The following is a 22,286-nucleotide window of genomic DNA, read 5'->3' as shown; positions in this document are numbered from 1 at the left end:
GTGATAAAAATAACTCAAGGAAATACCTTCTCGCTTATTTTTCATCGTGAAATTCTTTCATATTGACATTATTGGAATCGTTATAATTAAGCTATCTTATTCCAAAGACTAAATTGATTTAAGTAATGGGTATTTCATAATTTGTGCACTTTCCAGGAACAGATTCACTGTATACAAATATTCTTCCTCAATTTACCGTACTCCAACCTCGTTATGAAAATTTTAAATTTCTACTTTCACTTTCCCAATAACGTGAAGCAAACGGCAATATGAGTAATATTTACATTCAGGAACCCCCGACCACTGGGAAGGTAATAAGTTTTGATAATATTATTGTGTGATATCTAAAGTTGAGGCAAATAATATTCTGAAATAGAATTAGTGACTCATTACGAATTTCTTCAGAGATGTGGTCAGGCCAGAAAAAAAAATCAGATAGAAAAGTTAATACACAGGAGAAAAAATAATTCCTCAGATATGATTACTTATTAACTGTTCATTTTTTTTTCACACAAACCCTTGTGGTCAGTCAAAAAATCACATGGGAAGCGGAATTTGTAATTTATCTCTAAGATTTTGAAAAGAAGAAATTACATATTGCAACAAATCATTTCTATACATTGTAATTGTACTTATTTGTGACAAAACGATACTTGCAAATGTTAAATTCTAAATGATCTATTTCTCTGCAGTCAGGATTGTCTCTAAAAATTGAAAGAGAAGGAAGAAATAGAAAAGTAGAAGGGGGTGTCTGAGGGTCTAGCTTGTAGCGAGATTGTGTTTAAAATGCAATACATGTAAAAGCTGGGTAATTTTGTCATTATAGGTGGGAGAATTCCCCGTCCCATGAGTCTTAGAGACAACCCTGTCTGCAGTGGATCTCTGATATATTTCAAACCAAATTACAGCAAGTTGTTTTTACAGGTCCTGCTCATTACCTCAGCTGGAGATCTGGATATTGAGTTGTGGTCAAAAGAAGCACCAAAGGCATGTCGGAACTTCATCCAGCTCTGTATGGAGGGATACTACAATGGAACTGTATTTCATCGCGTTGTGAAGGACTTCATCGTGCAGGGAGGCGACCCCACTGGGACTGGAATGGGCGGAGAATCAATATATGGGAAACCATTCAAAGTCTGTTGATCTTAACCTTATACCACTCTTACCTGAAATGGTTACAAAATATGCTAACTTTCTCATCAATTCTTTTTTTAACCTGTATTAAATAATTTATAAGAAGAAATTAAATTAAGAAGTTGTTGATAATAATTTTTTTGTGAATAGTACTATTTATACTTAATTTTATGTCTTAAACCTTGCAGAAGTTTAGGAATAATGTTGTAATAATAATCCTTATCATGTTCTTTAAGGATGAAACTCACACTCGATTACGGTTTGTGAGGAGAGGCTTAGTGGCCATGGCAAATGCTGGTCCAAATGATAATGGCAGTCAATTCTTCATCACAATGGGACCAACTCCGGAGCTCCTGAACAAACACACAATATTTGGAAAGGTAATTTAAATTTTGATATTATTGTGCTTATTCATAATTAAACATGTACCATCATTTGATGATACCAATTTATTATAGATTAAGAAACAGAATACAGAAAGTTAAGAAAACTCATTAATTCGTCTTATTTAGCTCACCTGAGCCAAAGGCTCAAGTGAGCTTTTCTGATCACAATTTGTCCGTTGTCGGATCGTTGTTGTTGTCGTTGTAAACTTTTCACATTTTCATCTTCTTCTCAAGAACCACTTGGCAAATTTCAACCAAATTTTGCACAAAGCACCACTAGGTGAAGGGGATTAAAGTTAGTTCAAATGAAGGGCCACGCCCTCTTTAAAGGGGAGATAATTGAGAATTATTGAAAATTTGTTGGTATTTTTTAAAAATCTTCTTCTCAAAAACTATTTGGCCTGAAAAGCTTAAACTTGTGTGGAGGCATCCTCAGGTAGTGTAGATTCAAGTTTGTTCAAATCATGGTCCCCGGGGGTAGGGTGGGGCCACAATAGGGGGATCATGTTTTACATAGTAATATATAGAAAAAATCTTTAAAAATCTTCTTCTCAAAAACTATTAAGCCAGGAAAGCTCAAATTTAAGTGGAAGCATCCTCAGATAGTGTAGAGTCAAGTTTGTTCAAATCATGGTCCCTGGGGGTAGGGTGGGGCCACAATTGGGGGATCAAGTTTTACATAGGAATATATAGAGAAAATCTTTAAAAATCTTCTTCTAAAAAACTATTAGGCCAGAAAAGCTCAAATTAAAATGGAAGCATCTTCAGGTAGTGTAGATTCAAGTTTGTTCAAATCATAGTCCCTGGGGGTAGGTTGGGGCCACAATTAGGGGGTTAATTTTTTATACAGGAATATATAGAGAAAATCTTTAAAAATCTTCTTCTCAAAAACTATTAGGCCAGAAAAGCTCAAATTAAAATGGAAGCATCCTCAGGTAGTGTAGATTAAAGTTTGTTCAAATCATGGTCCCCGGGGGTAGGGTGGGGCCACAATTAGGGGGTTAATTTTTTATACAGGAATATATAGAGAAAATCTTTAAAAAAAATTCTTTTAAAAACTATTTGGCCAAGAAAGCTCAAATTGGCTTGTAACCATCCCCAGATAATGTAGATTCAAGTTTGTTCAAATCATGGTTCCTGGGGGTAGGGTGGGGCCACAATGGGGGATAAATTTTTATATATGGAGAAAATCTTTAAAAATCTTCTTCTCAAAACTATTAGGCCAGGAAAGCTCAAATTTGAGTGGAGGCATCCTCAGGTAGTATAGATTCAAGTTTGTTTAAAGTCCAGGGATATGGTGAGGCCACAATGGGGGATGAATTTTTACATAGGAATATATTGAGAAAATCTTTAAAAATCTTCTTTTTAAAGACTATTTGGCCAGAAAAAAGCTTAAACTTGTGTTGAGGCATCCTCGGGTAGTGTAAATTCAAGTTTGCAAAATCACAGTTTCTAGTGATAGGACGGGGCCGTGATGGCGGTTTGAATTTTTACATAGGAATATATAGAGAAAATCTTTAAAATTATTCTGGGAAAGTTTTCGGTCCAAAACTCAGTACTTAGTGTGAAAGCACAAGTTATGCTGATTTAAGTTTGATGAAACCATGATTCCCTAGAGAAAAGTTGGGCCATGAAATGGTTATATATATAGGAATAGAGAAAAATCTTCTTACAGGTACAACAACAAAAAGGGCTTGGTATTTACCAAAAAAAAGAGGTGGATAAAAATTGGCAGATTTTCAATTTTTTTTAGCAAGATCTATTGTACTTAGTTGTCTGGATATTTTGATACTTTAATGCTAATTTGATCAGAATTAAGGCAATTGTTGCTCAGGTGAGCAATGTGGCCCCTGGGCCTCTTGTTTTCCAGTTCTCATCTTAAATTACCTAGTACATTTTCTATTTCGTATGCAATGAAGAAACAAAATTTTGCAAAAATTATAAGTGATTTTTAATCTTTCTAACAAAATATCTTTAAATTAATTTTAAAATGATAGAGAAGAAAACGTTGATTTAAGATCAGTTATTCTAAAATATAACCTTGTAAAAAAATAAATCTGGTTGGTTGATAAATAATACGATGGTTAAAACACCAGTTTATGTTGCGCTTTTTAATTATAGATAACAGGAAACACAGTATATAACATTGGGAAGTTACAAGAAGTAGAAGTAGACCAGCATGACAGACCCTACCACCCCCATAAAGTCAAATCAGCCCATGTAAGTATACACCAACAACAGACCCTACCACCCCCATAAAGTCAAATCAGCCCATGTAAGTATACACCAACAACAGACCCTACCACCCCCATAAAGTCAAATCAGCCCATGTAAGTATACACCAACAACAGACCCTACCACCCCCATAAAGTCAAATCAGCCCATGTAAGTATACACCAACAACAGACCCTACCACCCCCATAAAGTCAAATCAGCCCATGTAAGTATACACCAACAACAGACCCTACCACCCCCATAAAGTCAAATCAGCCCATGTATGTATACACCAACAACAGACCCTACCACCCCCATCAAGTCAAATCAGCCCATGTAAGTATACACCAACAACAGACCCTACCACCCCCATAAAGTCAAATCAGCCCATGTAAGTATACACCAACAACAGACCCTACCACCCCCATAAAGTCAAATCAGCCCATGTAAGTATACACCAACAACAGACCCTACCACCCCCATAAAGTCAAATCAGCCCATGTATGTATACACCAACAACAGACCCTACCACCCCCATCAAGTCAAATCAGCCCATGTAAGTATACACCAACAACAGACCCTACCACCCCCATAAAGTCAAATCAGCCCATGTAAGTATACACCAACAACAAAAGAAAATGGCCGGATCAAGAGTAAACAGAAAAAATTGAATATTTCTCAGTTTTATATCAATATCTTCATCTTAGTCTGTTTTTCTTAAAATCTAAAAACTAAATTTTTACAAAGCAGCGTAAGCATGTATGATTTTATAATCAGTTTTATTGCATATTGGGAGTTTTAACCCCAATTATTTCATCACAAATTATCATATATTATGATTTTAATATTTAGAATTGCCATTTTTCAGATTTTATCAAATCCGTTTGAAGATATTGTCCCAAGAGTAAATGCAGAAGACAGAAAATCAAAAGATTTAAAAGAAGAAAAAGTGAAAAGCAAATCCAAGGCCACTAAGTATGCCATTTATTGTCATTTCTGATCAATTTTGTACAGTAAAAGGGAGATAACTCTTAAATTACAAATTTTACATTATGAAATTTCAGTTTTTATTGCGTTTTTATGACCTCGGTTATCAAATTATCATCATTCTTTAAAATATTTATTATTATTTATCAAAGCACATTCTTTTTTATTATGATTAAAGGTACATTAAGATTCAGTAGTTAAAAGCACAGTTAAGTTAAAGCAGAGCAATCTGTGATTGTGTTTCCTCTACAGGAATTACAAGCTGCTCTCTTTTGGGGATGAGGCAGAAGAACAGGAAGAGGAAGTAGATCTGGTATCCAAGGACTCAAAAGGGAAAGGTAAAAGCAGTCATGACCTCATTGATGACCCAACCCTCAGCACAGAGACAACCGAGATAGATTCAGAGGAAGTCAGACAGAGGCTAGCACAGCCCCCTAAGGTTGGTCCTGAGAAATTCTACAGTTCTAGTTTAATAATTAAGGGCAGTGATTTGACTACTGTGATTTCATCAATATTCATTTAAATACCGGTACTAGTTTTCACAGATTTCATTGTGAGGCGATCCCATGAAATTAAATGTCTGTGGAGTGAAGTATCTAATAGTATATCTTATATTGATAGGATCATTGATCATAAATATGTGTGTCCTTGAATCTGTGGTTTTCACTTACTTACTTACTTACTTATCCTCTCTGTGCCCCGGAGGCCGCATGAGGCCTGCGGTTTTCACTTTATCTACAAAAATTGATGCCTTTGATTATGAAACCGCAGTATTTTCAACTCTTAATTTTAAATAGGATTTAATGCTACTGTCATTTTGTCTGTCGTTAAAGACTGTAATATTTATCAAATATCAGATTTTACATTCATTATTAGAGATCAAGTATCACTAAAAGGTATAGATCATCTGTGAAATCTATATATATCAGAAAGTAGCAGTTCTCTAAGAAAATGAATATTATTACTGATTAGGTTTGATACTGACTGATTACAGAAATTTATATATCAGGTTGATCAATCTCATAGATAGTGAGACTAAGCCAAGTTGACTATGAAATTGATCAACCTGATATAATTCTGTAATCAGTCAGCAACAAACCTAATACTAGTAAGTGTTTTGTTATCCCGAGGACTATCAAGTGATACATTTATTCACAAAAAGCGATAATCTACGCAAACCCATGTACAAATTGCCTAACATCTTGTCCAATTTAATTCATTTAAACTTATCAAAATTATCAATCTCACCTTTCAAATACATGTACTCTTGAAAATCTTTACTTCACCCATGTTTACTTACAATGTTTTGTTGCTGTTCAATTTTAAACATTTTCTCCCTTTCCTCTGCAGAGATTTGAATAAATTTCGCAGCTGCCATTTTGTTCTGCTCCAGACACAAGAATGTGACATTAATATTCAAAGGGCTACAAGTCTAACTTTAAAGAATTTCAAAGGGCAACTACTCCAAAAATTTATGGCATGCGGTTTCGGTATTTAATAATATGAAATGTTGAAATGAGCAGGCAAAGTGCCGGCCAATGACGTATATATTGCCGGGTATTAATTCTCACTGAACATACGTGGAGATATGAGGCAGTCACGTGCTATGTTTAAACCAATGAAAGTGTGGCATTTCAGTTCGAGGGAAAACAAATACATACCGGTATATAGTTTGATATTTATATTGAGAATTCTTTTTACCACAGGAAAAGAAAGCAAAAACCCCACCCCCAGATGAAGAGAGTGAAAACAAGAAAAAGATTAGCAGAACGTATGTTATGTTAATCATCAGATTTACTGTAGATTTCTTATTTTATGCGAGTACTTAATTCCGCGATCCCAGTGTTTTGGATCAAAACGCAAGAATATAAAATTGTGAATGAGGAACTTTTACCCTTATCTCTTATAATTCTCAAATCTCAGAAAATAAAAGCGAGATTTTAAATTCTGTGAGGGGGGCTTCTCACGATTTTACGCGGATATTATTTCCTCGCGTTTAATTAGGAATTTACAGTATTTCAATTTGTAAAAATGAGGGCCATTTAGTGATTTAAACATGAATAGTGAAACGCAGTCAAATATAAATGGCTGTTTTGATTCAATTATATGTCATTTTGCAAGCCACTGAATTTACTGATGATTCACTGTTAACCAACTTTTATTCGTGTGCAAGAAATTTTTGCACATTTCCCGAAAGCCTTGTCGTCGGGAATATTTCTCACTTTGAACCAGTCCTTGAAGTATAGTTGTTTAACAGCAAATGTTTGGACAAAGCTTTGTTGTAAAAATTTGTCATCACAAACCAGTTAATCCCCAGGAAATCACCAAATAAAGTCATCGCAAATAAAAGTTTGTTTATAATATGTTTGATTTAAACATTTGACATGTAATGAACGTCACTGACTAATGTCAGAAAAAAATAAGTTCGGTATGTGTATTTCTAAACCTAATGTTGGATGTCATTTGTCAATCCAGTTAATTTACCATTATTCTGTGATGCTTCTGTTGGTGCAGTGTTTGGTTAATCCAATTACATGTACATGTGTAAGATATCTAAAGGTTCTTAAAAATCCACCATAAGAAATCAAAACAGACATTTGTATAAGAAGTAGTGGTGGATCCTGTAACCTTTGGACTGAAAACCAAAAGGGTTAATCCATAGGTACATGTATAGGTTAATCCATAGGTACATGTATAGGTTAATCCATAGGTACATGTATAGGTTAATCCATAGGTACATGTATAGGTTAATCCACAGGTACATGTATAGGTTAATCCATAGGTACATGTATAGGTTAATCCATAGGTACATGTATAGGTTAATCCATAGGTACATGTACAGGTTAATCCATAGGTACATGTATAGGTTAATCCATAGGTACATGTATAGGTTAATCCACAGGGTACATGTATAGGTTAATCCATAGGTACATGTATAGCTGCTATACTGTGGCACCATATGATGCTTTTTATCTAGCATTTTGGTTTTCAGTTCCCCAAAGCAGAGAGGAGATAGGTTAAATTGATAAGATGAAAATCACAAGACTATTCAAAACATTTTAACTTCCGGGGTGAACAATTGGACAAAACCTTAAATATCAGTTTGTGATTGTACTCTCTGCTGATGGATGTAAAATATATATGATTGATTATTACAATCCTTAGAGCACCTGATAAATAATTTTTTAAATACCTGCAATTTTTCCTCAATGCAACTTTACCGCACTTTTATTACCTATACTTACTGAGTAAGTTACAGTCTGTCCATGGACTTATTCTTGGCTGATACAACTCTAAGATGGAGAGACTTCTACAGATTCCTACTTAAATTCAAGGAATTAATATCCTTGTCGAATAGCTAGAGGCCCCAACAGTTGTAATTACTGTAAATTCCTAATCAAACGTGAGAAATTAATAACCGCATAAAAACACAAGAAGCACATCTTGCGAATTTTAAAATCTTGCTTTTATTTTGCAGACAGATGTAAACTACATGAAACTATAATAAATGTTTTGCGGTCGCGATTTTATATTCTCATGATTTGACGCAAAACGGTTGAATTGTGAAATTAGGTACTCGCGTAAAATAAAGAATCTAGATTAATTTGACATTGTGATTAAAATTTAACGTTTGCAATTTTATATTCTCACGGTTTAATCCAAAATAGCAGATTTGTAGATAAAGTTCTTTGTGCATATAAAGAATCTACTGTATCCTCATGGACAGTTACTTGCAAACCTTTCAAATGTATTATTTTCTGGAGTATCAAAATATGAGAAATAAATAACATGTACATATAAATGAGAAATTACAAGCCAAATTTATTCAATATAAGCATCAGCAACATTTCATTCATTACAGTAAAACATGGTTACACAGAACTCACTTTTAATGAACTCATGCTTGCAGGGAAGTCATTTCACTCCATCTACTCCTAAACTGGTATATATTTGCCATAATGATTAGTAGGTGATCTCTGTCATCATAGATTTTGAAAATGTCAAGGGTCATGCAACTCTTGTCATAGAAAGATGTTCATTCAAATGATATTTTTTAAACACTTTGTTTCATTCTGTACCTTGTAAAAAAGTTATCCATTTGATCATATTTGGTTTGTTGACCATATGTCTGTCTGTAAACTTGTAGCATCTCAATTTATTCTTAAAATCCACTTTGCTAATTTCAACCAAACTTGGCAAATTCATATTCCCCATGGGTAGGTATATGGCATCATTCATTCAACAGTTATAGGGTCAAACTATAGCATGTATGCCTAAGAGTCATCATGTCTTAGAATTTGTTAATCTTTGGTAAATACCAATACTCCACAACATCAAACTTAATAAAATCAGTATCTACTTCTAATGTTGTGGTATAACAATAAGATATTTTTTTAGAATTACATGTTATGCAGCTTGTGAGACAACACAAAATTCAATTTACCTACTTTGAAATTACGTCATATGATAATCAGAATACTGTATGACATCAATTCTAAAGATTGAGTTCAAAAATTAAAAGAAAACTTTAAAAGATTTTTGCATTTTATGCTACAGAAATACAATGAATATGGATCTGCAAAATTTATAATATTTCATAATAAACTATTAAAGGAATTATAATCATTCTTTGAGTATTATGAGATGATAATTTTGGTCGGAGCATGGTCAAATCCAATAAAGCCCTTCCAGCTTAGTGATAGATTTGAACGCACTCCGATCGAAATTATCACCTCATAATATTTAAAGAAGGATTCTTTATTACTTATATTTGTATAATTTTCAGCAATTGTACGAGTAAATATTGGAATATTGACACATTTAAGTAATATTCATTTCTTTTAATTACATGTACGAAAACAGCACTTGCTCCCAACAATACATCATTTGTCGGTCTCTACAATACAAAATTGAGTCATAGTGTTATTAAAGACAAAGACATTGAAAAAATGTAAATATTTCATAATAAACATTATTTTCTCTAAAATTCATGTAACAGTACCAGTTTTCTTTATGCAGACACTGTTTGTATTTTTGTTACCATAACAACAAATTATCATCTAATAATACCCGTTTCTGTGATAAGAATGATGTAATTACTAAATGCACCGATCAAGCATGGTTAATGTGATAAATGGAGTCCACAGTTAATATATGGCATGATGTGATTTGTTTGACGTAAAAGCCAATATTTCTCAAGGTAATCCACTGTCATTTTGCTTTGACTGGAGAAGGAGAAACAAATTTTCTCAGGTTAATGAGGAGGAGGCATATATATAGCAATGTTTAGATTTTAAATAAGGTCAAGGGTTTTTTCTTATTATGTGACACACATATTGGATTGTTGCTGATATATCATCATCACAAATTCTATAATTGGTTATTTGTTTTTGTTTATTTTTTTCTTTTAATATAAACAATTTGAATCACAAATTGAAATTATATTTTCAGTGAAGAATTGCGCTTAGAGGCCAAGAGGTTGAAGAGAGACCTAAAGGGATTGAAATCTGAAAAGTCCCAAGATCAGAAAGACGTACCTGAAGAAGGTATATAAATTAACCAGATCATTCGAGGTTCTTGCATGAAGATGCATTGTTGTACAACTGGGATTATATTTGAGTACAAGATTTTTAATTTAAGCAGTTTCTACTTTGTTCCCATATTTTTAAATAAAAATAATAAAAAATCCCAATAGCAATTTTATGCAGTACCGGTACTTATACAGGCATTTTGCAAAATTATACAAAAACAAAGCCGATTTGGGTTTTTTTGCGGAAAAGCTACAAAAGCATAACTCTTACCTTTTAACCATATTTCATTTACACCAACTCTAGTATATTTGCAGAGTTTCAAGAAAGTTGTCTGGTTTTTAGTGGAGGCCATCTCATAATATTAATATCAATTCTATGCAAGAATCCATGATTTATAAGAAGGTCTGGCCATGCATAGGAACCAATTTTCTTTATATTTCATACATGGACATCCTAGGTGTAAAATGCAAAAAGACACTTAAAGTTGGGTGCTGGGGGTAACCGTTGCCATGGTAACTGAGACTGAAGATGGGAAAATAGAAAAACTTACTTTCTTTGTAGCCATATTAGAAGGTTTTGCCCACTAATGTAAACTATCAAAGACATAAAACAATCTTTGTTCTATTGTATATTCTTATTTCATAAAACAAAATTGATGGAGAAACCAATACTTTTAAAATGTTACCATGGAAACCATAAGAAGTTTTTGAAATTGGTCTTTTACATTTTGTTATTAGCTGAAAAGGGAAATTATTTATTTTTTTATATCCTTACCAATGTCCATGCGATATTCATTTTATTTATGAACATTGACTCCCATTGCTATGGTAACAAGGCCAAGAAATAGAAAAAACTGAAAAATTGAAGATGATTTTGAAATGTTGTAATTCTTGAATTTAGAAACTTTTAGCAGTTGTTTTTGTTGTTAAAAAAAAGGAAAAATTTCCTGGAGGATAGCATTAATTTCAATGGCATATGATTTTTCTTTTTTCTTTTATGTTATTTCTTATAATGCACTCCTACAAAGCTTCATTTTATCGTAACGACATAAAAGTACAATGGCAATGCTCCCCTTCCGTAAAACGGAAAAATCGTTAAATAAATAAAAATTTCCTTGAAAAATCTAAAAAAATTTATCTGTATTTTGTCTCTTGTGTTCAATTTTATAAATGATATCGAAAAAAAAATTCATAAGAAATACATTGTATTATATTAGTCTAAGAATGCGCAAAAACATGTGCATTGAAAACTAAAGTTGGCCTCCTTAAATGGCATCATGCTCACAATTGATGACATAACACCTGCAGAAAATATTCTGATATCTAAATGAATTTGGCATTCACAAGATGGAAATACATGTAACGTCTTCTTTGATGAGGTATATACAGTAATTGGTGATGTTTAGAAAATTTCCTGCAAATTTGCTCTTTCATTTAAAATAGATTAGGATGACGTATAAGCTCTAACGAGCCTTCAATCTCTGAAATTTAATATTCAAGCATATAATCTTTAATGAAGCTTCTAAGCTACTATCAGAAGATAAGATGATCTTATACAATTTTAATTTCAACAGGTTGCTTTGAAATCAATATTTCCTTATAGCAGTCACGATTAAAGAAAATAGTGTCTTGTGTCAATCATAAATTGAAAATTGAAATTTTAGAACCTGAAGAAAAGAATGAGGTAATAGCTGCATACAAGGCAGAAAGACAGAAATACAAAAAGGCGAAGATTAAAAAAGGGAGTGGAAGGGAGGAGGCCACTTTAGCACTGCTGGCAAAGTTCCAATCCAAACTTGAGACCGTCAAGAAGATATCAGGGGACTACAGTGATGAAGAAGAGGCCCCAGAGGGGGAAACAGAGGTTGAAGCTGCAGGAGATATGTCATGGTAAAAACACTAACAGTTGGATGATAATTCAGCTGAAATTGTGTTAGAACAATGCAATATTTATTACTCTATGATTATTCAAAACGCACATACAGGCTAGGAGTGCTTGTTGCGTACTTGCCCTGCTTGTTATGTCAATGTTATTTTGGTTAAACCATTTGTCACTTAAGAATTTGAGTCTTGAAACTTTTTATTGAAAATGAGATTGGGGGGGGGGGGGGGGGGGTGGTTGCAAAATACCCCACTTTGCCTTCCTTGTTTTTTCTTCATCAACAGTTAATAAGTTCAAAATCCAGGATATCGTTGCCTTGTTTTCAGTGCCAGTGGTTATTGATTGGATGCAATGTGAAACCTTCATTATAATCTTATATTATCTTACTACACAAAAACACTCTAAGACACGGGAAATGGTGCAGATACAGACTTAAAGTGTACAAAGCCCAGATTTGTCTTCGATAAACATGTATATTATTTTGATGAAAATAGCGATTCCCACTCACTGTTGATGACTGTGCAATTTTTTTCAGAATTTGTTTTTTCCCATTCCACTATAAGACAGTTCAAATGAAAGAAGAATGTTGGTGTCTTTTGTATGCATTAAAGTTCATTTTATGAACAATGATTTTAGGCAAGAAATGATTGATTTTGCACAATTTTTCATTTTTCTTTTTCAGGATGACTCACAAGCTGATATTTGAAGATGAAGAAAGAAAACGAAAAGTAATTGATGCAAATGTGCAAGAACTTGATCGTTATGAAATATACGACCCACGAAATCCCCTCACTAAACGCAGACGTGAGAACAGCAAGCAGACGATGAAAGAGAAGAAACACAAGACATGACATGATGTGTAAAATGATTGAAACATTGTCTTTTATCTGCTAATGTCACTGTTTTAATATCCATGAACTAATAAACATGCACAAACCAAACAAGCTGTGAAGATTTTTGAAAAGATTTACATGTACTTACTAAGTAAAGGACTCTCTCTCTCTCTCTCTCTCTCTCTCTCTCTCTCTCTCTCTCTCTCTCTCTCAACACACCCCAATAGATGTTCATACCTGCTACTGTAAGGTATGTAGATTTTCTGTGGTGCATGTATGACTCACCCAATGGGGTAATTAAAATTATTGCACAATGATCAGTTGCAGCCTTTAGAGTTAATATGATAAGGTGAAAAAAAGGAATTTCTCTAATTTATATCGGAATACATAATTTGGTGAAAATTACTAAAACAAATTAGGAAAATTGTAATAAAGGAAAAAAGAATTAAGTAAAGCTCGAGGTTGGAAAAAGTGAACTGTTCTATGGGTATCACCAATATGAATCTTTCTTTAAAATTCAAAACTAAGCTAGAATAATGAAATCAAGATCAAGGAGATGGTCCAAATGAAAGAAATAGAATACAGTTGAATTTTATTTGGCTTGAAAGTAAGCAGTACATCTTGTACAGTTTTTTGGGAATGAGCATCTTGGAAAGTTTCATTAAAACTGAGCTAAATGAAAATAAGGAACAGTGAAGTTAAATTCATACTGTAGGGAATGGAAAAATTGGAAATTAAAGACTTGGATAAAACTGCTTTCATCTATGCAACCATAACTTTGTATTAAGGGTGATCAAATAATTGGAACAGTCTGTTTAATGAAACTGTAAATACGATATAGGATTAGTGGAGTCAAGGTCGTATAAAGGGTCAATATCAAAATACTGTTACACATTTTAACACTGCAATACGTATCTTTATATGAATTTTTAGAAGAAATATTATAACCAGTTCCTTTAAAATTGAGGCTAATGTAAAATGAGGGACAATAAAGTGGAGGTCATAATAAAAGGTCAAGGTCAGAAACAGTATGAAAGCTATCCCTATTCATTTGTTTGAATTATATTTAGCAGCTTCTTTGAAATTGAAACAGAGGTACGTAGATGGTAAGAAGGACAGGCAGCAGGCATGGCAAATACCTTATGCTCCACCTATATACATGTACATGGCATGTTATACAATTCTTGGTCCCAAAATCTAGCATTTTCTTTTTTTTATACCGGTAATCTGAAATAAGGGAAATATGATACAGAACACTAGATTTATCTAATTAGCTGTTTAAATCCATATAAACAATATAATAAGACACCTAAGAGATGAAAATTTCTCGCACACGTTGATGTTATTTAGTACACGTCTATGCAGGTATCTCCTAAGTTCAATCATCGGCCATGTTATATAAATGTGTGAAATTATTAAAAAGGCTCGTGATTTATTTTTTTCCAAAGGTTTGGCAGGTGAAATGAGGCCACTGACTGCAGAAGATGCAAGATAAAGACCTTGACCTTTCATCAACTTTGATGAAATCATCATAAGATGATCAATAGTAATAAATACACATTTTATTTAAACATATTTATATTTTGAATAAGGCCCCCCCCCCATTACATGTACCTAATTTTGAGTGTTTTAAACGTATTGCTGAAAACGAAGTCTACGTAACCCATCGTCATCAAAAGGGAAATGGAACTATGACATATAAACCCCCGTGGGTGCAAATGGAGGGAAAAGTCTGTCTTATTTTGTGAATATATGTCCTTATTCGTATGAATTTCTGTCTTTTAAATATTCCCAACTGTTTTATATTCCTTTTTTAATGAGACAATTTCAAAATCATACAGTTAAACAGGTATGTGAAAAAAACCTGGAAACAATTATTTCAGTATTTTTTTTGAATTCAAGTAAAAAAAAGTAAAAAAAAAAAAAAAAAAGTCTGGAATAGGTAAAATATATTTTTAGATTCTTGAAACCGATATTTCACTATAAATAAGGGTTCCCTTTTTAATGGAGTTTTACTTTAACTACATGTAATAGGTACATGTAATCAATGCCATTATCATTAACACTACGATATTTGGGGTTGATTTGAATTTATATACAGCTGTTTGAAATCAACAGGTGTTTTTCATGCAGAATAATCATATACTATGCCTGTGCGTTATATTTACATGTACTTAAATTCAGACAACATTGTAGGAATGGGAAATCGATGAAAACGCAGTCAATTCAGAGACGAGGAATTCATCTTCAGTTACCATAGCAACAGCTACCGGTGAAACTGTCTGTGATACCTTAGCTTTCCCTAGGTACCCAGCGTATGTCTAACCGCCAAAGTCAGGATGCGGTGGAATAGACTAGCAGATCCTTGTGTGGTTTTGTTTTTAGGTCTTTTACCTTTATGTTGTGGATTAGAAGGTAAGAAAAATGAAATTATTATTTAAATGTAGTAATATATTTTCGTTTAATCTTTACTTTGGATTTTACCTATCATTTGCCAGACTGCAAAAGTTTGTAAAATAATAGGTATTGTTAAAGGCGGCAGGGGCTATGGTTCTCGATTTCACAATTTTATGAAAAAGTTTATCTTTATGCTTGCACATGTATTGTTGCTACATGATTTATATAACTTATTTGGACACCATGTTGTTGTTGTTTTGTTTTTGTTTTTTTTTTACTTTAAAAATACATGGTCGTACAAATGTAAATATCTAATGGCAGCTAGCGATCGACTTGAAATCTGGTCAATCAACGCTGCTTCATAGCAGGGTGCTTACGTGTACTTGAATCGAAATTCAATGTTTTTATGAAGAGAGATAAAAACTCTTGGTACAAAAAAATCAGCGATTAATTTGTATGGCTAATAATTACAGGTACGTGTATTGATATATTTGCATGAATCGTCGACAATGAATTTCAGTTGCTTGTTAAGCAAATGAAAACCCAGATCCAACCCAACCACAGTCCCCTTTTTAGTTCTGTATGTACAGGGAAATATGTGCCACTTTTATTTTCGCCTCTTTCGCCCTTGTTGTCAGCGGGCGAATTTAGGATTTGGCGAATTCCTAAGACTCAAATATCTTTCATTAAACACTACTGGAGGAATTCAAGACGGATCGTAACGATTTGCAAGTGAAGAAAGGCGAAAATAATACGGGACGAAAATAACGCTGTTTACCATTATTTTTTACTTTGGGTTACATTTAATACGTGATAAATGGACAAAGGTGTCTGTGCTAATTTTTATTTTTTGAAGGAGTAAAAAATAAACATAAAAAATGTCCTGTTTTATTTACAAATCGTCTGTACATTTTATTGTGTAATTCTATGATATTTTGTCGCTTTGCCTTTTCGAAATTACTCTTTAACAGTGCTATCGGATGAATAAAGAAGAAATGAATTTGGTTTCCAGTACATGCAAAGTAGAATCAAGATCACTTGAATTGCACTGTGATTTCCTTTTCATTCACTGAGTGACTTACTACTTTGGTTGTACATGAAGGAAGCTTGGTAGCCCAGGCCGTCAACTTTAAGTTTCCTTTTATTATTGACTTAAATCGACATCTTAGTGCAGTAAAATTCACTTGCCTTCTGTTATATTATTTTTTTTTATCAATTCCACGGCATATTAATTTAATTACATCGAAATCTTCTTTGAAATAACATCGCAATCTACAATATAGTTATCTATAGCATCATTTATTGAATTTCAAAACTGTCTTTGATTTTCTTTAAAATAAAATTTTAAATACATGTAATTTAAAATAAAACTTTAACTACATGTGTAGATGTGTTTTCTTAACTAATCCGCATAATATGATTTTTCATTTTCAGTTAATTTGACATTTAGCTGCCCTGGATTAGAGGGTGCTGCTACAGTCGACAATGGCTATGACATAATGGTAAATTCTAGATCTACATAATTTCAATTATTTTAATTAATTATATACGCATGCTTAACATGACATTGATATCTACATTTTATCAATTTTAAGAAAATATGCGGAGACAACCCGGAGCTATCGTTCACAGCGGACGAGGATCTAAATATGGCCGAGGTATGGATCTGTTTCTCGGGAAACATCACCGACATGGACCACGCCCATCAGCTGATGAAATTCAGTAGGTCGCTAACAGTAGTTTACTTTATATCATCAACTTTTAGCCAGTCTTGTTTTGACATAGATATAATGATATATTAAATGATGAGATCTTAGGTAAGTTATTTTTTTTAACGTGAGCGATATCCGTTGGTCATTATAAACAATTTAATGATCTGCAATTTAAATATTCAGCAATTTTTTTTATAAACTTTGCTCAATATAATTCGGTCATTATGAACCAATTTAATGATATACAATTTAAAATATACAATATACAATATTTTGTAAGCGTTATTTTTTACCATTAAGTATGATCTTTTAGCAAGATTGCTTATTATGAAAACAAAACGGAGGCGCAGACATGAAGTCTTTAAACGTACACATACTTTGAATATAACGATCGCTTAGACCAATGCATCTTCAATACGCCCCGCCGTAGTATTGGCGGAATTAAATAAATACAAGTTGCTGTTCAGCCATCAGATACTTACTTATTCATTGAAAAACGATGATCTTCATACCTTCAATTGTTATATAATACCCAAAATGATAACGATTGTAAAATTGAATACTTGATGACATGCTTTGAATTTCTTTATCACGTCAAAAACACCTGAATTTGTTGTTATTAAATTTGAAAACAAGTATATATGATATATACAAGATTCAATTTTCCTAAATTTTGGTATCACAGTGCTTCATATTTGTACTTTAGTCTATTTTCTTTTGTTCATCGCATCCACATATATCATACATCTGTTCTGCAAGATAAAAACTTTTCTCTCTCAAGCAATTGGTGGGTACACAAAAAACATGGAATGGTCTCCGGCCGATGTTTCCATGGTGATTAACGACGACCATTTACCATGCGGCAGTGGTAAGGAACACATTCCTTTATTTCTTACAGGAATGTACAGTCTATATCAATTTCAACTCAATCAATACAGTAAACATATGTATCTTTTTCTATTATTTAATATCTGAAGTCTTTATATCGATGTAGATAGTTTTGATACTTTTTAACTAATTATCATTATTTATCAGCTGTACTCTATAGCAACCTTACATAGGTTACGTTATTGATGTAGAAATATTTTTTTGTTACATGTATTTGATTCATGTAATTATCATTAATTTATTCTTTACCAACCTTTCTGCAGGTTACTTGATAGCAGAAGTGCGAAATAACGGAATGAGAATTGCTGCTGAATACGAGAAGGCGATGAGAGTATGTGATAATACAGGTACATTATCGACTCCCCACAGAAAGGAGCAGGGGTACTTGAACTGACATTATGTCATTAAATTCTAACAGTTGATTCTGATGCGCTATTTTGGCCATTTCTCGCGAAACGCAATAGACAATAGAAATGATCAATTTTTGGCTGTTCCGTGTGACAGAAAAAAAAATTAGTTAAAATTCCAAAATTAAGAAGGATAGGTCGTCAACAAATTAACCATTAGAACCATGTAAAATTATATGATATAATTTATTTAGTAAAGAAAAAACATACATTTTATCTTTTAAATTAGGTTATTTTTCTGTATTTTATATAGAGCTCCTCTTATAAAGGAGATCAATACAGTCTAAAAATGGCCACGACCATCGAGCCTCCTTTTAAACAGCGAAAGTATTTTCTTTGCAAACGCCAAACTCTACAATCTGTAATAAAGATTCTTGTTGAAAAAAATTTCGTCTTAACGATTTCAATTTTTCGTTCATTACATTACAAAATTATTTTTTTTTAAAGAGACTATACATGTATAGTCGCAATCTTTCTACCTCCGAATCAAGAAGAGTCTAAAATCTAAATGCATTTTTATGTACGACGTTGACATGGTGGAATTAACTAGTAAAATAACTTTGAAAATAACTTGAAAATAGCACTCTCAAAGAAATGTAGGTTAGTTTGTTTTCATTTTGTTGTTTGTAGACATTGACCTGAGCTTACAGATAGAGAGCACGATGAAGATGATGGGACTGACCCCTCAGTTATACACGGGGAGGTACTCCAACGATCTCCTCTCACAGCTCCTCGACTACCTCGACATAACTAAAGTAAATTTCATTTTGTCTCATTACGGAATATGATGAATATCCGTGAACAAACTCGTAATATCAGTGGCATTGATGTTATATTTTTCCCGCAAATTTAGCTGATCTTGCATTTAAACAGTAAGATTTTTTTGGTGATCCACGTGAGTATAAAGGAAGCGATCATTGCAGAAAAATACATAATAATTGAGTCTCGCCAACGTGATTTTACTGAATATGCCAGAAACTGTGTTTCGCATGATGCAAGATTGGCTAAGGCTTTTTAACGATGTGCAAAGAAATGGTGGAACTTGTGTACATGACTGTTTCTTTGTCCTTCTGTTTGTATTCTCAATCTAGGTCATATAATTTTAATTATTAAAGGAAAGGTCAAGGTCAGGTTCCAATATTTATCACAATCAACGACCACTGTCAAGTACTTTGAATATTTGACATGACCTGGAAAATATTTAAAGAAGTTCGCTCATGAGGTTTTTGAATTTACCGCTTTAGTCATAAAAACAGTCGAGTATATCATTTGATACCACCCTTGTGTGTAATTGGTTTAATAACTCTATTGACGTTAATCTAATGCGCATTTCATATGCAAGACAATATATTTTAAAAAGCAGGTATGAAAAAGCTTGAACAAATGCGAGGGGAAATTCCAAGCAAACATTGCTCTTCGTACATAGACATTGATTTGAAATATGTACTGTTTAAAAAAAAAAAATAAGAAAACTGAACGTTATTTAGTGTTACATTACATTGCTTGTGTTTCAGGCTGTTATTCATAACCATGGAAACAGAACTTTGGCTAATTCCACGATAGAAACACCGCACATGGTCGCAGTGTATCTTCAGGCTCGACACCAGATGACGTCACCAAAGAACGGCGAGATGTGCTATGTACCGAGATACAAAATCATCGACCAGTTCATCGGCAAATTCGACATTACCGCCGGTAAAGAATTGTATATATCGCACAACTTAATTATTGATTAAAAATGTACACTCATGCATTTTGCGTCTCTGTTGTGGTAATATATACCGGTATAATTTTGTATACTGTCAGACTTTTATTGAAAAATGCAACTGGTTACCGTGCAAAACAAAACACACTAAAAATAGGTGTCACATCATAATTATGTCAAATTCTGTTTCCTAGCAATCGGAGCGGGAGAGGCCTTTGACATTGTGCCTCATTTCCATGGTCACTATATCCCGGACACATCTATCGTCTGTGGTAAGGAACACGTGGTCTGTCAGAAAATTATAGTTTGAGATGATTCTATAATAGATTTCTACTTAATTCCAACCCCACTTGACTTTGTAGGAGACGCAGAATTGGTCATTTTTTACGATCCTTTGATGATAGACCAAGATTCCAACATATGCAACAATTTTTTGAGAATTCCTGTTTCCGTCACATGTTCAAATAGTAGGTACCCGATTCCTCTTGCAGAGGAAAGCTATTTTTTCATTGAAATTTTCATTCGAAAGATCTTTTGAACTAATTTCTTAATTTGGCGAACGTGTCAATAACCATTTTGTTGTTTTATATGGTTCGTTAAAATTGTGTTTTTGTTAACTATGGTATTGAGATCGTTACTAAAAACAAATTTCAATGTTTGTGCAAAGAGGCCTTGATTCTTATGAATGATGTGGTCAGTTCTGCATTTGATCTGTTGCAGGAAACCAGAGAAATAATTGCATCCTGTGTCCTAATCCAGTGGACCTTAAAACGTGGGCTCTCTTCGGAAATATGACATTTTATGAATTTGATGTAAGAATTAAAATAGACCGTGGCTGGTTGTTTTTAATTTCCTGTGCGATTTTAGAATTAAAGATCTTGAAAATTCTTTCGGTTATTTTGTTACAGGACATGGAAGGTGAATGGACCGGAAGAGACCTGCGCATGATGAATGAAGATACAGAAATGGAACTGGTGCATGCTGGGATGTCTCAAATGATGCAGCAGCATCTGTCAAATCTTTACTCGCACTCTAGCGAGGGTATCTGCATGTTCGTTGACAAACTTCAAGACGAAACAATGGACAGAATTCAGAAAATGGCGATGATTGACATCAAAGTCGGAGAGCAGCTGGAGATAAAAATCCAAGCCGCCATGAAGGAAATGCAGTCATCGATGGACGTAAGTTCCTCGCTGCAGTCCTTCCTGGATTGGGGGGAGATGGAAATGGACCCCGTGAATAAATCGCTAATTATCGGCTCTTACACCGGCCTGAGCATGGTTTACGGGGTGAATATGTTAATGTTACAGTCCAGAATGACGGGGACGCGATTCCCTTCTAACACTACGCGCATGATGCTGGGGCAGATGCTGAGAGGCATGGGCCAACTCAATTACGTAGCAGAAATGCACCCCATGATGGCTAGCATGTACGGACTAGAAATGCTGAAATATGCTCAGGCACTCCGACTCGTGACCCACTTCCTGCACGAAAATCAGCTGCTTCCCGTTAAAGTTGCTCACGTGATGATGAAGCTAACTGGCGTCATCATGAGTAAGCAGATGAATCCCATGTCGAACCAAACGGGTAGCAATTCTTGGACAATGCCTTCCATGAATTGTCCCTTTGGCCCACAAATGAACCTGGTCTCCAAGGCTCTGCTAAAGCTGAGTAATGGCTGGGACGGGGAGGTAGAGTACGACAGACCCGTCGATAAGGACAGAATGAAAATGGCAATGTGCCGCGCCAACATACTCCGAGTGTTCATGCTCAAGGGCGGCTACAAGCTGATCCGAAAGGCTTACATCAAACGTATCCTTATGGAAAACGGAATGAAACCAGGTAAGTTTTAAGCTTGTGTCCAGTACTATAGTTGGTTCCCAATAAGGATGTCCTCTTTATCCTGCTCCCCGTAAGACTGTCTTTACTTATGCTTTAGTTTGCAACCAACATACATGTACCAACCACATGTTCGCGTCGACCTCTTGTTTGTACTGAAATAAGCTTTCAACATCACGTGACAACAACCAATCTCAGTACTTTTAAATGCGTTCGAGTTAAGCTATATGTTTTGCAGAAAGTCTTAACTTGCTTTACATATATCTTGAACCTCTTTTCATTGTACAAGACCGTATATATGTGTCTAAATATGTATAATTAACGGGTATGTATAATAATGATCATTTCTGGTAGATGATTTGATGAGGATTC

The 22,286-nt window shown here is 33.8% G+C and overlaps 1 protein-coding gene across 1 annotated transcript; it reads left to right on the top strand.

Annotated features, from left to right (window-relative positions):
* The first annotated feature begins 149 nt into the window (after positions 1–149).
* LOC128167679 (uncharacterized) lies at positions 150–21,928 on the top strand. Its single transcript, XM_052833533.1, has 20 exons — positions 150–311; positions 925–1,134; positions 1,371–1,514; positions 3,642–3,740; positions 4,603–4,709; positions 4,974–5,160; positions 6,428–6,492; positions 10,173–10,267; positions 11,916–12,141; positions 12,816–12,937; positions 16,798–16,865; positions 16,959–17,085; positions 17,857–17,943; positions 18,227–18,310; positions 19,001–19,125; positions 19,885–20,065; positions 20,270–20,347; positions 20,438–20,542; positions 20,796–20,887; positions 20,984–21,928. Exons 1-20 carry the CDS (start codon positions 270–272, stop codon positions 21,926–21,928), a joined length of 3,189 nt encoding a protein of 1,062 aa, XP_052689493.1. The 5' UTR covers positions 150–269.
* The last annotated feature ends 358 nt before the right edge of the window (positions 21,929–22,286 follow it).

The sequence above is a fragment of the Crassostrea angulata genome, chromosome 10 (genome assembly GCF_025612915.1).
Source record: "Crassostrea angulata isolate pt1a10 chromosome 10, ASM2561291v2, whole genome shotgun sequence".
Classification (NCBI taxonomy): domain Eukaryota; kingdom Metazoa; phylum Mollusca; class Bivalvia; order Ostreida; family Ostreidae; genus Magallana; species Magallana angulata.
This window is presented reverse-complemented; position numbering and strand designations above follow the sequence as displayed.

What these genes read in the sequence shown, in the direction of transcription:
- LOC128167679 (XM_052833533.1), top strand. Translation starts at nt 270, where the DNA reads ATGAGTAATATTTACATTCAGGAACCCCCGACCACTGGGAAG. An exon ending in AGCAAATCCAAGGCCACTAA is followed by an intron (nt 4,710 to 4,973) that starts GTATGCCATTTA and finishes TTTCCTCTACAG; the next exon opens with GAATTACAAGCTGCTCTCTT. An exon ending in ACAATGGCTATGACATAATG is followed by an intron (nt 16,866 to 16,958) that starts GTAAATTCTAGA and finishes ATCAATTTTAAG; the next exon opens with AAAATATGCGGAGACAACCC.